General features: G+C 49.2%; 2 protein-coding genes across 3 annotated transcripts; one reads left to right on the top strand and one right to left on the bottom strand.

Moving 5' to 3' along the window:
* Positions 1-886: 886 nt before the first annotated feature.
* Positions 887-5,232, top strand: LOC123044964 (leucine-rich repeat receptor-like serine/threonine-protein kinase At1g17230). The gene is made up of 3 exons (XM_044467861.1): positions 887-4,229; positions 4,314-4,704; positions 4,839-5,232. Exons 1-2 carry the CDS (start codon positions 1,301-1,303, stop codon positions 4,700-4,702), a joined length of 3,318 nt encoding a protein of 1,105 aa, XP_044323796.1. The 5' UTR covers positions 887-1,300; the 3' UTR covers positions 4,703-4,704; positions 4,839-5,232.
* Positions 5,233-5,948: 716 nt separating this feature from the next.
* Positions 5,949-12,199, bottom strand: LOC123044965 (transcription factor PCF6). 2 transcript variants are annotated; one of them, XM_044467863.1, is made up of 2 exons: positions 10,428-12,199; positions 5,949-6,360 (listed from the first exon to the last, which is right to left on the bottom strand). In XM_044467863.1, exon 1 carries the CDS (start codon positions 11,734-11,736, stop codon positions 10,462-10,464), a length of 1,275 nt encoding a protein of 424 aa, XP_044323798.1. In that variant the 5' UTR covers positions 11,737-12,199; the 3' UTR covers positions 5,949-6,360; positions 10,428-10,461. The 2 variants fall into 2 exon arrangements, with proteins under 2 accessions (XP_044323798.1, XP_044323797.1); XM_044467862.1 differs by having other exon boundaries at positions 10,432-12,194.
* Between the last annotated feature and the right edge of the window lie 409 nt (positions 12,200-12,608).

Raw genomic sequence — 12,608 nt, forward strand, 5'->3', positions numbered from 1 at the left:
CTGCGAGCGGGCGCGGCGGTGGAGCTGTGAGCCGGACGGCGTGGAGGAAGAATAACAGAGGAGACAACAAATGGATCCGGCAGCTGGGTGGAGGGGGATTTGGTGCAATTTAGAATGGGGTCGGGTTGTCGGATTCGACGTGGCGGGGGCGCCGTATCGACCTCATATTTGGGTTAGATATGAAGGGTGCCGGACAGCCCAGACATTTAAGGACCGTCTGACAGGACCGTCTGGGTCAGAGAATCGTGACCGGGCGGGCTACCCGAATGTTTGAGACGGATTTTAAAGGGTCTGGTTGTAGATGCTCTTACGTTAACGACACCTCTTTTTGCCAAACCAAAACGGCGCTTTTGGCTAGCGGGCGATCCGTAATTCACACGAACACACGTACTTTACTGCAACAAGTCTACTTTATCGTCTACGCGTCATCGTGTTCAGAGCGAGGCAATTGTCCCCACGCCCTTCCCCGCGCACCACGGGACCGGATCCTCTAACATTCACAAGGAATGTTAAAGAAGCTACAGTACCCTAACTTTCCTTCTTTATATCCATATGATTAAGGTTTAAGTGACTTAAATTAACTTGTAAATTGATGATCTACTATGTACATTTATAGTAATTATATACAAACAAATTGATGATGAAAAAAATTAATTTTGAATTATTTATATCTACAGTAAATATCAACAGTAAACAACCTGCTAACGATCCCTAACAATCTTTCTTAAATTTACACTAGACTAGCACTATAGTACGGTGACTTTCTTAGAGGATCCGGCTCCGCGCACCACCTGCTCGGGGAAATGCCAGCGGTCAATGCCATCGCCATGCGCCCACAGCACAGTGCACCTGCACGCCGCCCTTAAAGCTTCACTCCTCTGCTTACTGCCTCCCTCCCCTGCAGCTCCCACTCACTAGATATTGCGCTTGCGCTTGCGGGAGCGACCAGTGACCAGTGCCACACACCTCGCCCATGGCCTGCTGTTTCCTGGTGGCAGAGTGATAGTGGGTGGGGAAGGAGGTCCATGGCACTCTGTTTCTTGCCGCCAGTCTAGGGCCCGCTTGGATTCGGTGTAAGATATTACATCCGGATTTTGTATACACTTGTATTATACCGGCCGCAGCGTGAGTTTCGCCGGGAGAAAAAACGACGCCTAGAGGTCTGTATCGTTTTTACAGGGGTATTGAGAGGCCAAACGCTAATCCAAGCGGAGCCCTAGTCTAGTAAGTGTTCCGCTGTGCTGCCCAAGGCCCGAGCTCCTGCCTGAGTTTGGGTTGGGTTTGTTTCTCGCGTACGGCAATGGCGACCGTGGCGCATTTCTTGCTCAAGATTCTTCTATTTGCCGTCGTGAGCTCGGCTGTGGCAGCAGCGGAGCAAAAGGCGAGTGGTCGCGCCACCGAGGCGGCGGCGCTGCGGGAGTTCAAGCGCGCGCTGGTGGACGTCGACGGGCGCCTTTCGAGCTGGGACGACGCGGCGACCCCATGCGGGTGGGCAGGCATTGCCTGCTCCTTGGCACGTGAGGTGACCGGCGTCACGCTCCACGGGCTCGGCCTCGGTGGAGCGCTCTCCCCCGCCGTCTGCGCGCTCCCGCGGCTCGCCGTGCTCAACGTGTCCAAGAACGAGCTGTCCGGCCCCGTCCCCGCAGGGCTCGCCGCGTGCCGCGCGCTGGAGGTGCTCGACCTCAGCACCAACTCCCTCCACGGCGCCATCCCGCCAGAGCTCTGCGCGCTCCCGTCCCTCCGCCGGCTCTTCCTCAGCGAGAACCTGCTCACCGGCGAGATCCCTGCCGACATCGGCAACCTCACCGCCCTGGAGGAGCTCGTCATCTACACCAACAACCTCACCGGCGGGATCCCCGGGTCCGTCCGCACGCTGCAGCGGCTGCGTGTGGTCCGCGCGGGTCTCAACGGCCTTTCCGGCCCGATCCTGGTCGAGGTTAGCGAGTGCAGCAGCCTGGAGGTGCTCGGGCTCGCGCAGAACAGACTCGCCGGGACGCTGCCCCGCGAGCTCTCCCAGCTCAAGAACCTCACCACGTTGATCCTGTGGCAGAACGCCTTGACCGGCGAGATCCCACCGGAGCTGGGGAACTGCACGAACCTGGAGATGCTGGCGTTGAACGACAACGCCTTCACCGGCGGCGTGCCGAGGGAGCTCGGGGCGCTGCCCAAGCTCGTAAAGCTCTACATTTACCGGAACCACCTGGACGGCACCATCCCAAAGGAGCTCGGGAGCCTGCAGAGCGCCGTGGAAATTGACCTGTCGGAGAACAAGCTGACAGGAGTCATCCCCAGCGAGCTCGGCAAGATACAGACGCTCCGGCTGCTCCACCTCTTCGAGAACCGCCTGCAAGGCAGCATCCCGCGGGAGCTCGGGAAGCTGGGTGTCATAAGGAGAATAGACCTGTCCATCAACAACCTCACCGGCGCAATTCCGATGGAGTTTCAGGACCTGCCCTGCTTGGAGTACCTGCAGCTGTTCGACAACCAAATCCATGGTGCCATCCCTCCTTTGCTGGGGGCGAGGAGCACACTGTCGGTGCTGGATTTTTCAGACAACCGGTTGACGGGGAGCATCCCGCCTCACCTGTGCAGGCACCAGAAGCTCATCTTCTTGAGCCTGGGGTCAAACCGTCTCATCGGCAACATCCCTCCGGGAGTGAAGGCTTGCAAGACCCTGACCCAGCTCCGGCTCGGGGTTAACCTGCTGACGGGGAGCCTGCCCGTGGAGCTGTCGGCGATGCAGAACCTGTCGGCGCTTGAGATGAACCAGAACCGCTTCTCCGGCCCGATACCGCCTGAGGTCGGCAAGTTCAGGAGCATAGAGAGGCTGATTCTGTCGGGGAATTACTTCGTCGGACATGTCCCCGCTGGCATTGGCAACCTCACGGAGCTTGTCGCCTTCAATATATCATCCAACCAGCTCACCGGACCGATTCCTCGGGAGTTGGCAAGGTGTACAAAGCTACAGAGGCTTGATCTCAGCAGAAACTCCTTCACCGGCCTCATTCCTAAGGAGCTCGGCACACTGGTGAACCTGGAGCAGCTCAAGCTATCAGACAACAGTCTGAATGGCACCATTCCTGCAAGTTTTGGAGGCCTTTCCCGGCTCACGGAGCTGCAGATGGGAGGCAACCGTCTGTCCGGCTCAGTGCCGGTTGAGCTTGGCAAACTCAATGCCCTCCAGATTGCTCTAAATCTCAGCTACAACATGCTATCCGGTGAGATCCCAACTCAGCTAGGGAACTTGAGAATGCTGGAATACCTCTTCTTGAACAACAATGATCTTCAAGGGGAGGTTCCTTCCTCATTCACTGAACTCTCAAGCCTTATGGAGTGCAACCTTTCTTACAATAATCTTGTTGGGTCGCTTCCCAGCACCCTGCTGTTCCAGCACCTCGACAGCAGCAACTTCCTTGGGAACAATGGCCTCTGCGGCATCAAAGGAAAAGCTTGTCCAGTAAATTCAGCCTACGCAAGCAGTGAAGCAGCAGCGCGCAAGAAGCGGTTTCTTAGAGAGAAGATCATCAGCGTTGCCTCCATCGTCGTCATATTGGTTTCATTGGTGCTGATTGCACTCGTCTGCTGGCTCTTAAAGTCCAACATGCCCAAGCTTGTATCAAATGAAGAGCGCAAGACTGGGTTCTCTGGTCCTCACTACTTTCTTAAGGAGCGTATAACCTATCAGGAGCTTTTGAAAGCCACCGGGAGCTTCTCGGAGAGTGCTGTGATTGGAAGGGGTGCTTCTGGCACAGTCTACAAGGCTGTCATGCCTGATGGTCGGCGAGTTGCAGTGAAAAAGCTCAGATGTCAAGGAGAAGGTTCCAGTGTCGACAGAAGCTTCCGCGCCGAGATAACTACCCTTGGAAATGTCAGGCACCGCAACATTGTCAAGCTCTATGGTTTCTGCTCCAACCAGGACTCCAATCTTATACTGTATGAGTACATGGAAAATGGTAGCCTTGGAGAGTTGCTTCATGGGACCAAGGACGCATACCTCCTGGACTGGGACACACGGTACCGGATCGCCTTCGGGGCTGCTGAAGGCCTACGCTACCTTCACAGCGATTGCAAGCCAAAGGTGATTCACCGTGACATTAAGTCCAATAACATACTGCTCGATGAGATGATGGAGGCTCATGTGGGAGACTTTGGTTTGGCAAAAATCATCGACATTTCCAACAGCAGGACAATGTCCGCTGTAGCCGGTTCATACGGTTACATTGCCCCAGGTTCGGTTTATTTACTGAATCATTGCGCTAGGAATTACACTTATGCAGTTTATGGCTTCTAATTATGTGCTTCTTGTGATGCAGAGTATGCTTTCACCATGAAGGTGACTGAAAAGTGTGATATTTATAGTTTTGGGGTGGTTTTGTTGGAACTAGTGACTGGGCAATGTGCAATTCAGCCTCTTGAGAAAGGAGGAGATCTTGTGAATTTGGTAAGGCGGACAATGAACAGCATGACACCAAATTCTCAAGTTTTTGACAGCAGACTCGATCTGAACTCAAAGAGGGTTGTAGAAGAAATGACTCTGGTGGTGAAGATTGCATTGTTCTGCACCAGTGAATCACCATTGGATAGGCCTAGCATGCGAGAAGTGATATCCATGTTGATTGATGCTAGGGCCTCTTCTTTTGATTCATTCTCATCTCCAGCATCGGAGTCACCTACCAAAGATGATTCTTCCTTCGGGCTTTAGAGGTATGATTTTGTTAAGGAGCTCAACAAGCAGCCCAGCTCCCATCCTTATATTTTTTGTTCTGTAATCAGATAGTAGTTGCTATTAGGTGGAAGAAAAAATATGCTCACATGAAGCGTATCTTGTTGCTTGCCAGGCAAATATCTTCAGGCTTTTACCACTCATCTATCAAGGAAGGAACCACGGATTAGCCAAATACATAGCTAAAGACCCGTCTAGTGTATGCCTGAGCTTCGGGATGGGACAGGACATCTATCTTTCTGACCTAGATTAACCACTGGCTGAAGCATTTGAAGTTGTATATTCCTACTTCAGCAGTTGCTGTTCCAAAGAAGACAGATAATTCAAGGCGCTCCTTCTACGGAACACCCCAGATAGGCCGATAGGTTCTGCTCTGACAGTCGTTAAACGGACCACTCGCGCCTAAGACTGATACCGTAGCGATAGCAGTGTACTGTACATACTGCAAACAGCATACTAACATTATCGGTTATAGTACAATAAATATATGCACTAAGCTTTCAATCTTCTTTTTCTTGCTTCTTATTGCCAACTTACTGTGATAAGATAGAAATAAATTACCTTCAGAACATTTGTTTTGCCCAAAGTATGGACAAGCCTGAAGCTGCAGTCTGCTCAACGGTTAAAAGCTGATGTCTTGACCGTCTCTCCAGCTTCTGCAGGCAGTGGAGGGATAGACCTCAGATTTTTGGTGTCCTGCAGGGTCAGCAAGGCACACTACTACTCCCTCCGTTCCAAAATAGATGACTCAACTTTGTACTAACTTTAGTATAAAGTTGAGTCATCTATTTTGGAACGGAGGGAGTATATTAGATTTTCTGCAGGCATGCTAGAAGGCAGGTTCAGTTGAAATGCATACCTGTTTTTATCATCAGTCTGCCACGACAAACAGCACCCAAATAAAATATACTGTTCACTCAAGATTCAGACTTTCTTTCCCAGACACTTGACACATTTTTTTACCCAGTTATGCATAAACATAAAACATCACATTTGCTTAAAAACAAGATAGAAATGCCCCTCAATAGTATCACAGGCATGAGCAACAACTCAATGCCGTAGAGGAAAATCAAGAGTAAGAATTTGTCTTGTTCAGAACTTGCGTCTGCATTTTCACAAGCTACTCAAATGGTAACCATATTTGAAGCTGAAATTGACATAACAGAAGCCTGCAGCAGTGCAGCAACACAGTGTTGACCAAGTTCAGCAGAAGGTAGAGAGAGGGTCACACAACATACATAGTTCATCTTATAGATTGGATCAATGAGTTCAGTCACACAACATACAACGGAGAACAAGAAAAATTGACGGGGGATAACTCATCCCAACAATGTCAAAAGAGCTGCCAATTCAGGGCGGCGCACGTGCATCAGTTGACAAAGTTCTAGAATGCAAAGCATGGCAAGGGCACTCCAGCAAGCTTTTGCTCAGGAACCCTCACCTCCACAAACAAGATTAATACAACAACATGGAGTAAAAAGAAAGCACACGATCATCTGAGTAACGATGATGAGGTTCTTCAATGACCATGGTAGATGTCCAAATGATGGTCTGCTTCTAAGAGCGCAGGGAATCATCCCCCTTGCCATGAATGGAGCTCACAGGAAAATAGGGAGATGATTGGTCGTCTTCACTTCCTGTCAAACAATTATGATTTCAATCAGATAAAGGAGAAAGCTACTTATAAATCTACAGTAGAGATGCTACACAATGTAAGCTCAAAAGAACACAAATTATGTAATGAAAAGGCCAAGACTTGCATCTATCATCATCACAACTGTGGACATACGTTGTGCTATATATTTTCAGATCTTTCACTCAAATAGTTTGCAGTACTGACAGGCATACAAAGGCTGACCTATGATATTTCAGTCTATATGACTTTTACTTTAGCAGAACACTCATTTGGTCAATCTTGGTAGAAGAGCACCAAAACAATTTTAGGAGCATCAATAAAAAAAACAATAGCAGCACAGTTAGGCATTTATATTGGTGAGTAAAACATACTCCCTCTGTCCCAAAATGTAAGACCATCATAGTGTCAAAAAATGGTCTTACATTTTGGGACGGAGGGAGTATCTTCTTTGGATTATACTACCAGGACAGAAGATAAAACTTCACCTGTCAGGTCCATTTTCAGCATCATGCCAATATATACTTCAAAACAGCATTGGACTACCATATTGTCTAATATGTTATGGGAGCCCCAGAGGAACGTGGTGAACAACAGCTTTAAAGATCTTGGGGACAACAGATTCTAGTTCCAGCAAGTACACCGCGTTAACCCACCCACTATGCATATCTTATGTAGAAATGGGACCTAAGTTGTAGTTAACTAAGCTAAGAAAATGAGCAACCTTTAAGCTGATTACCCCTAGTTTCTTGATAAGCCTAATTTCAAGGCAAGATAAACAAGTCCTTAGGTAAGATCATTTTAAATGCTCAGAATGTTTCCAGGTGGAGGAGAGCTTTTCTAGAAATAAGGAAGGGGAAACCAAATTCAATCAGATCTAAAGGTCTACTCCCTCCGTCCGGTTTATTAGGCCCCCTCTTATTTTGTACTAAAGTTTGACCTATAAGTTTAATTAATGAAATGTAAACTATATGTCACAAAAATTATACTCCCTCCGTAAACAAATATAAGAGTGTTTAGATCACTAAAGTAGTGATCTAAATGCTCTTATATTTCTTTAGAGGGAGTACCATGGGAAAGCTCTTTCAAATACCCCCTCCGTTTTTTTTAGTTTGCATATAAGATTTGGTCAAAGTCAAACTTTGTAAAATTTGACTAGCTTTGTAGGAAAAGATATCAACATCCACACTATGAAATCAATAATATTAGATGCATGATGAAATTAATTTTCATAACATATAACTTTAGTATTGTAGATGTTAATATTTTTTTCTATAAAGTTAGTCAAACTTTACAAAGTTTGACTTTGACCAAATCTTATATGCGGACTAAAAAGAAACGGAGGGAGTACAAATCCAATGGTGTACTTTTTGTAACATATAATTTATATTTTGTTAGTCATATAGATGGTCAAAGTCTGGCTCAAAATACAAGGGGGCCCAATAAACCCGGACGGAGGTAGTAGCTTCCATTAGAATTTTATACAGCATCAATAAAGGCGAACATTAAATATGAGGGCTCTGCTATAAAATGATTAACTCGACCTTTTGTGACAGCATGATTAATTTGCAGTGGCATTTATCACATTTCCATGTACTCCCTCCGTTCCGAAATATAAGTCTTTCTAGTGATTCCACTAGGTGGACTACATACGAAGCAAGATGAATGAATCTACACTTAAAATGCATCTTTATACATCCGTATGTGGTTCATAGTGAAATCTCTACAAAGACTTATATTTAGGAACGGAGGGAGTATATCACAGCAGTACAGCACGCATATGTGAAACATGGTACTTGATGCAGAACTGGAGGGAAAAAGCAAGTTACGAGAAACTTCTATAACAACGAAATAATCTTGACAGTTTACAATGATATCCTCTACTATATCGCATTATGAATCTCATAGCAGATTCTAACAATGCCAAGCTGCAACTATGAAGGTTACTATGAACATGTTGGTTGCTGTTCAGATGTTATTTATGTACATATCTGAGGTAAAATTCAAAAGGCTAACAGGCACTACCGTGCTAGCCATGCAAAAGATTACTATGGACATATTTGTTACCGTTCACTATGCTATTTATGTACATATATGAGCTAAAATGCAAAAGGCTATTGATGGCAAATGAATGGAGTAAACAACCAAGTTATGCTAGCTCACTTAAGAGGTTTTTAAAAGCGCTTAGGACCTAATCACTCATATCTCTGGATTTATTTATCATACTAAAGAGTTTTAACACAAGTATGATACATTTCACAAAGCAATAGGCTGAAGAGTTATGATGGCTTATTCAACAGATAAAAGGACTGATTACATACATAATACTATGTAAACAAGGCACTGCAAAAATAAGGTAAGACTCCATGAATCATGTGACACAAATATAAACGGTGTGAATGATGTTCTATTATGTCAGAATGTGGTTTTGCCATAATTAGTGTAATTTTAAGTACTCCAGGATTAGCACTTGGAGATTCACAGTGAACCGTTCGAAGAGTAATCAAATTTTGACCGCATGTTCATATCAATAATTGACTTTCTGTAGTTAGTACTGTCTTGAAAAGCTGGAGTTTGAGAAGATTATGCTGTATGGTTTGTCCTTCGATAAGATAAATGTCTTATTGATTGGTCTATGTATACCACACGCTGAGATAATTTTGAGCGAATACCTAAAAGTTAGACCTAGCAACAAGACCAAAAAACTACTCCCTCTGTTCACAAACATAAGATGTTTTGGATATTTCAATATGACTATATACGGACTCATGAGTGAACAAACACACTAAAACGTGTCTATATACATCCGGTTCAGAAAAAAGTTAGAACATCTTACATTTGTAAACAGAGGGAGTATCTCCTATTTACCACAGATCAGGAAATGCATAATGTAGTTTGCCTCCTTTCTATGGCTCTTTCCAATGCACAGAAACTCTTTAACCATCCTTAGGATCCAGCCCACTCAGAATCGCCCACCCCGACCCCACTAAAACTCCAACTGGACCAAACCCTAGCCATTAAACACTTCCACTCTCCTCACAATCCCTCGTCCGCTCCACTTCCCTCGCTGGAATTTGGCCGGATCCGGCAGCGGCTCCTCATTTGCCGATGACCCCGTGGATTGGGACGCCCTCGCGACGGAGTCGTACGAGGAGCTCACAATCCGTGTGGCCCCCCGATCTATGAACTATGCTATGTTGATTTGGGGGTTCTGATATGAGGGGGGCAGCTGCGGACACGGACAAATGAGGGATAATTGGGTCTACAAGTTCTCGACAAAAGGAAATAGTTATACTCTTCAAGTTAAGTTTCAAAGCATTTCACTTAATAAATAAGAAGTTCGATGAAATATTGCAGTTTCACTTTAAGATGTACAAACCCAGTTTTAAGGAAAATATCAGTCATGATATGCACATGAATTCACTTTCGTTACGGTTGAATACTCAGCTCTGCTGAAGACATTTCAATGTCTTCTGAATAAGAAGAAAAAAAACATCTACAAAGAAATTCTGGACTGCGCCTCTACTTACCCCTAAACAATTAAACCTAGTAAAAGCCCTTCAGGAAATGCTTTTAGACTACATGACAAATCTTTATCTAGATATTTTATCCATTCGGTATTTGCTGTTACTAGTGCATTTGTTCATATAGCTGACCCCCTTCATGCAATACTAGAACAACGTAGCCTGGGCTTACTACAATTTAAGGCATTAAAAATGCAATGCCGGGTAACCAGAAACCGTGCGATTGGCCTGTCCCCTGTGACATAATGGTTGGGGGGGAACAGAACACCAAAACATATCCCTCTCCAGTGAGTAGTGAATTGACACCTGTTGGAAAGTTCAGCCTAATGCTCCCTCCCCCTAAAGCTTTGACACTCGTCAATTGCACAAGAACAGGCCGAGTGTTTTATGGGATTTAGGGGCGCAAGGCCACCTCGAGAACCACCAAAAGGGTGAGATAATCATATCAAATTAGCCAATGGGCAAGCATCCCACCCTTAAACAAATGCCTGAAAACACAAGCAGCCAAAAAGCAAAGGAAGCGTATGCATTTGGAAGAGTTCATCACCTACCAGCATCCAAAAGAAGCGCACAGCCATTGATCAGTTCTTGCCCTTCTCCTTCATGTCGGAGTGCCGGAACCCCTCCCAGAGCTGCAATGCGGCCGCCGCGCCGAAGTGGCTCTCCGCTGTGGTGGGGGAGGCCACCGCGACGGCTGGGCTGAACAAGAAGGGTATGTGCGGAGCATCCAGTGGAGTAGACAGCCTCTGGAGCTGCTGGTGGTGGTGGTGGTGGTGGTGGTGGCCGGAGAGGTGCGGCTGCGAATTGGACTGAAGGGTCCCCCTAGTGTTGTTGACACCCACAAGACCCGAGGACATGGAGAAGTTGAGACTGTAGTCTACTGCCGGACCCGACGCTGGCGCCGCATGGACGGGCATGTAGTGGTCTTGCGAGAAGGAGAAGTGCGGCATCTCCGTCTGCGAATCGCCGCCGCCGGCTGATAAGCTGAAGTGCTGCGCCGGGGCCATGGAGACGGGCGCAATGTTGCCCAGGTGCGGGGCCGGGGAGGCGAAGGTGTGCAGCATCCCGTGCCCGGATTTCCGGGGCTGGGCGAAGCCGAGGTAGTCCGCGGTGGCAGACGCGGTCATCTGCTGCCACGAGTTGTGCTGCTTGTGCTGAGCAACAGCTGGGGTGGCGGCCGCCAATCCAGTGAGCAGCTCGGTGAAGGAAGCCGCCTGCGCCGAGGGGGGCCGGCGGTGCACGGCGGCGGTGACCGAGTCGTCCTTGTCCTTCACAGAGGCGCTCCGGTCGCGCGCGCGCTCCCTAGCCTTGACGCGGCTGTCGGAGCGAGAAAGCGAGAGGACGGAGCCCTTGCTGGTCTCGGACGTGCTGCTGCAGCCCGATCTGGTGAGCTGCTGGGGCTGCGAGTCGTCGGCCTCCGCGTGAAGAGCAGAAGACTGTTTGTTGGCTGAGGCTGAGGCTGAGGCCGGGTGGTTGGGGAAGGCGGCGGCGTCGAGCTCGGGGAGCTTGTCGATTGCGGCGGCGGCAGCCTTGATGAGCCACTCGACGGCCTTGCTGGGCTGGTCATAGCCAAGGCGATCCTGCAGGTCGTAGAACTGGATGGCGGTGGCGACGGAGAGGCGGACGCGGCGGTCGCGGATGCCCTTGGCCGTGTAGACCTTGCTGTGGCGGTCCTTGCCGCCGGAGCCGCGCGAGACGCGGTAGATCCGCGAGGAGGGGTGCTGCTGGTGCGGCGGCCACGGCACGAGCGCCAGCCGCTTGGCATCCCCGTGGTCCTGGTCCTGCTCCTGGTACTGGTCGTCGGGGCGGCCCCGCTTGCCGAGCTCCACGGCTGCGGCGGCGACGCTGAGCTCCATCCGGGTGTGAATTGGTCCGCCGGCAAGCCGCCGCCAGTGCCTCTCATGCCCTACCCAGAGCGCATTGGTAGCGAAATTAAGCCAGCCAGGCCGCCGCGGGGAGGCGGGGAGTGGGAAGCGAGCGCGTGGGATTGGGGGCGCAGATCTGCGCGCGATCCCGTGTGCGCCCTGGGGCGATGGGATGGAGTGGAGGGAGCACGGCGCGGCGAGGGAGGGAGGGAGAGGGAGAGAGGGGAGGTGGAGTGTGAGTAGGACGAGACGAGACGAGACGATGGAGGGAGGGAGGAAAAGGTCTCCCGATTTTATGAGTCCGAGAGAGAGAGAGAGGGGTAGAGGAGGAGGAGGGAGGTGTGCGGAACGAGGCGGTAGGGGCGTACCATTCTATCGGCCACACCGGTAGCGAGTAGCCCATCACTCTCTCGCGCCGCGCCGCAGCGTCATCGGCTAGTCGGCCGCCGCCGTAGTACCAGCACCAGTCTAGCAGGCAGCAGCGGCAAGTCGCAACGAATCGGCACATACTAGTACATGCGCGCGACGGATCCACGTCTCGTCCATCCATCGCTCAATCCATGTCCGATGGCAACTGGCTCGCTTGCTGTCAGACGTTCATCACGGCGACGACGGGAGTCCTCAAACCGGTCCAAGGTCTCTCTCTCCGCTCCGTGCCGGCGTCAGTGCAACAAACAAACGCTAGCCGCATCCTGGAAATGCCCATGACGTCTCTGTCGCGAGGTCCTCCTTGGATGCCAAATTTGATGTTTTGACCCTTTTGATCTGACTCTGGTTTGAAAAAAATTCAAGGTCTGACCTTTTTTCTGTAGATAGTGGTATGTTAAGGCATGGCCGTCATCTCCTGTCTTATGACCAGAGAG

The sequence above is a fragment of the Triticum aestivum genome, chromosome 2B, assembly GCF_018294505.1.
Source record: "Triticum aestivum cultivar Chinese Spring chromosome 2B, IWGSC CS RefSeq v2.1, whole genome shotgun sequence".
NCBI lineage: Eukaryota > Viridiplantae > Streptophyta > Magnoliopsida > Poales > Poaceae > Triticum > Triticum aestivum.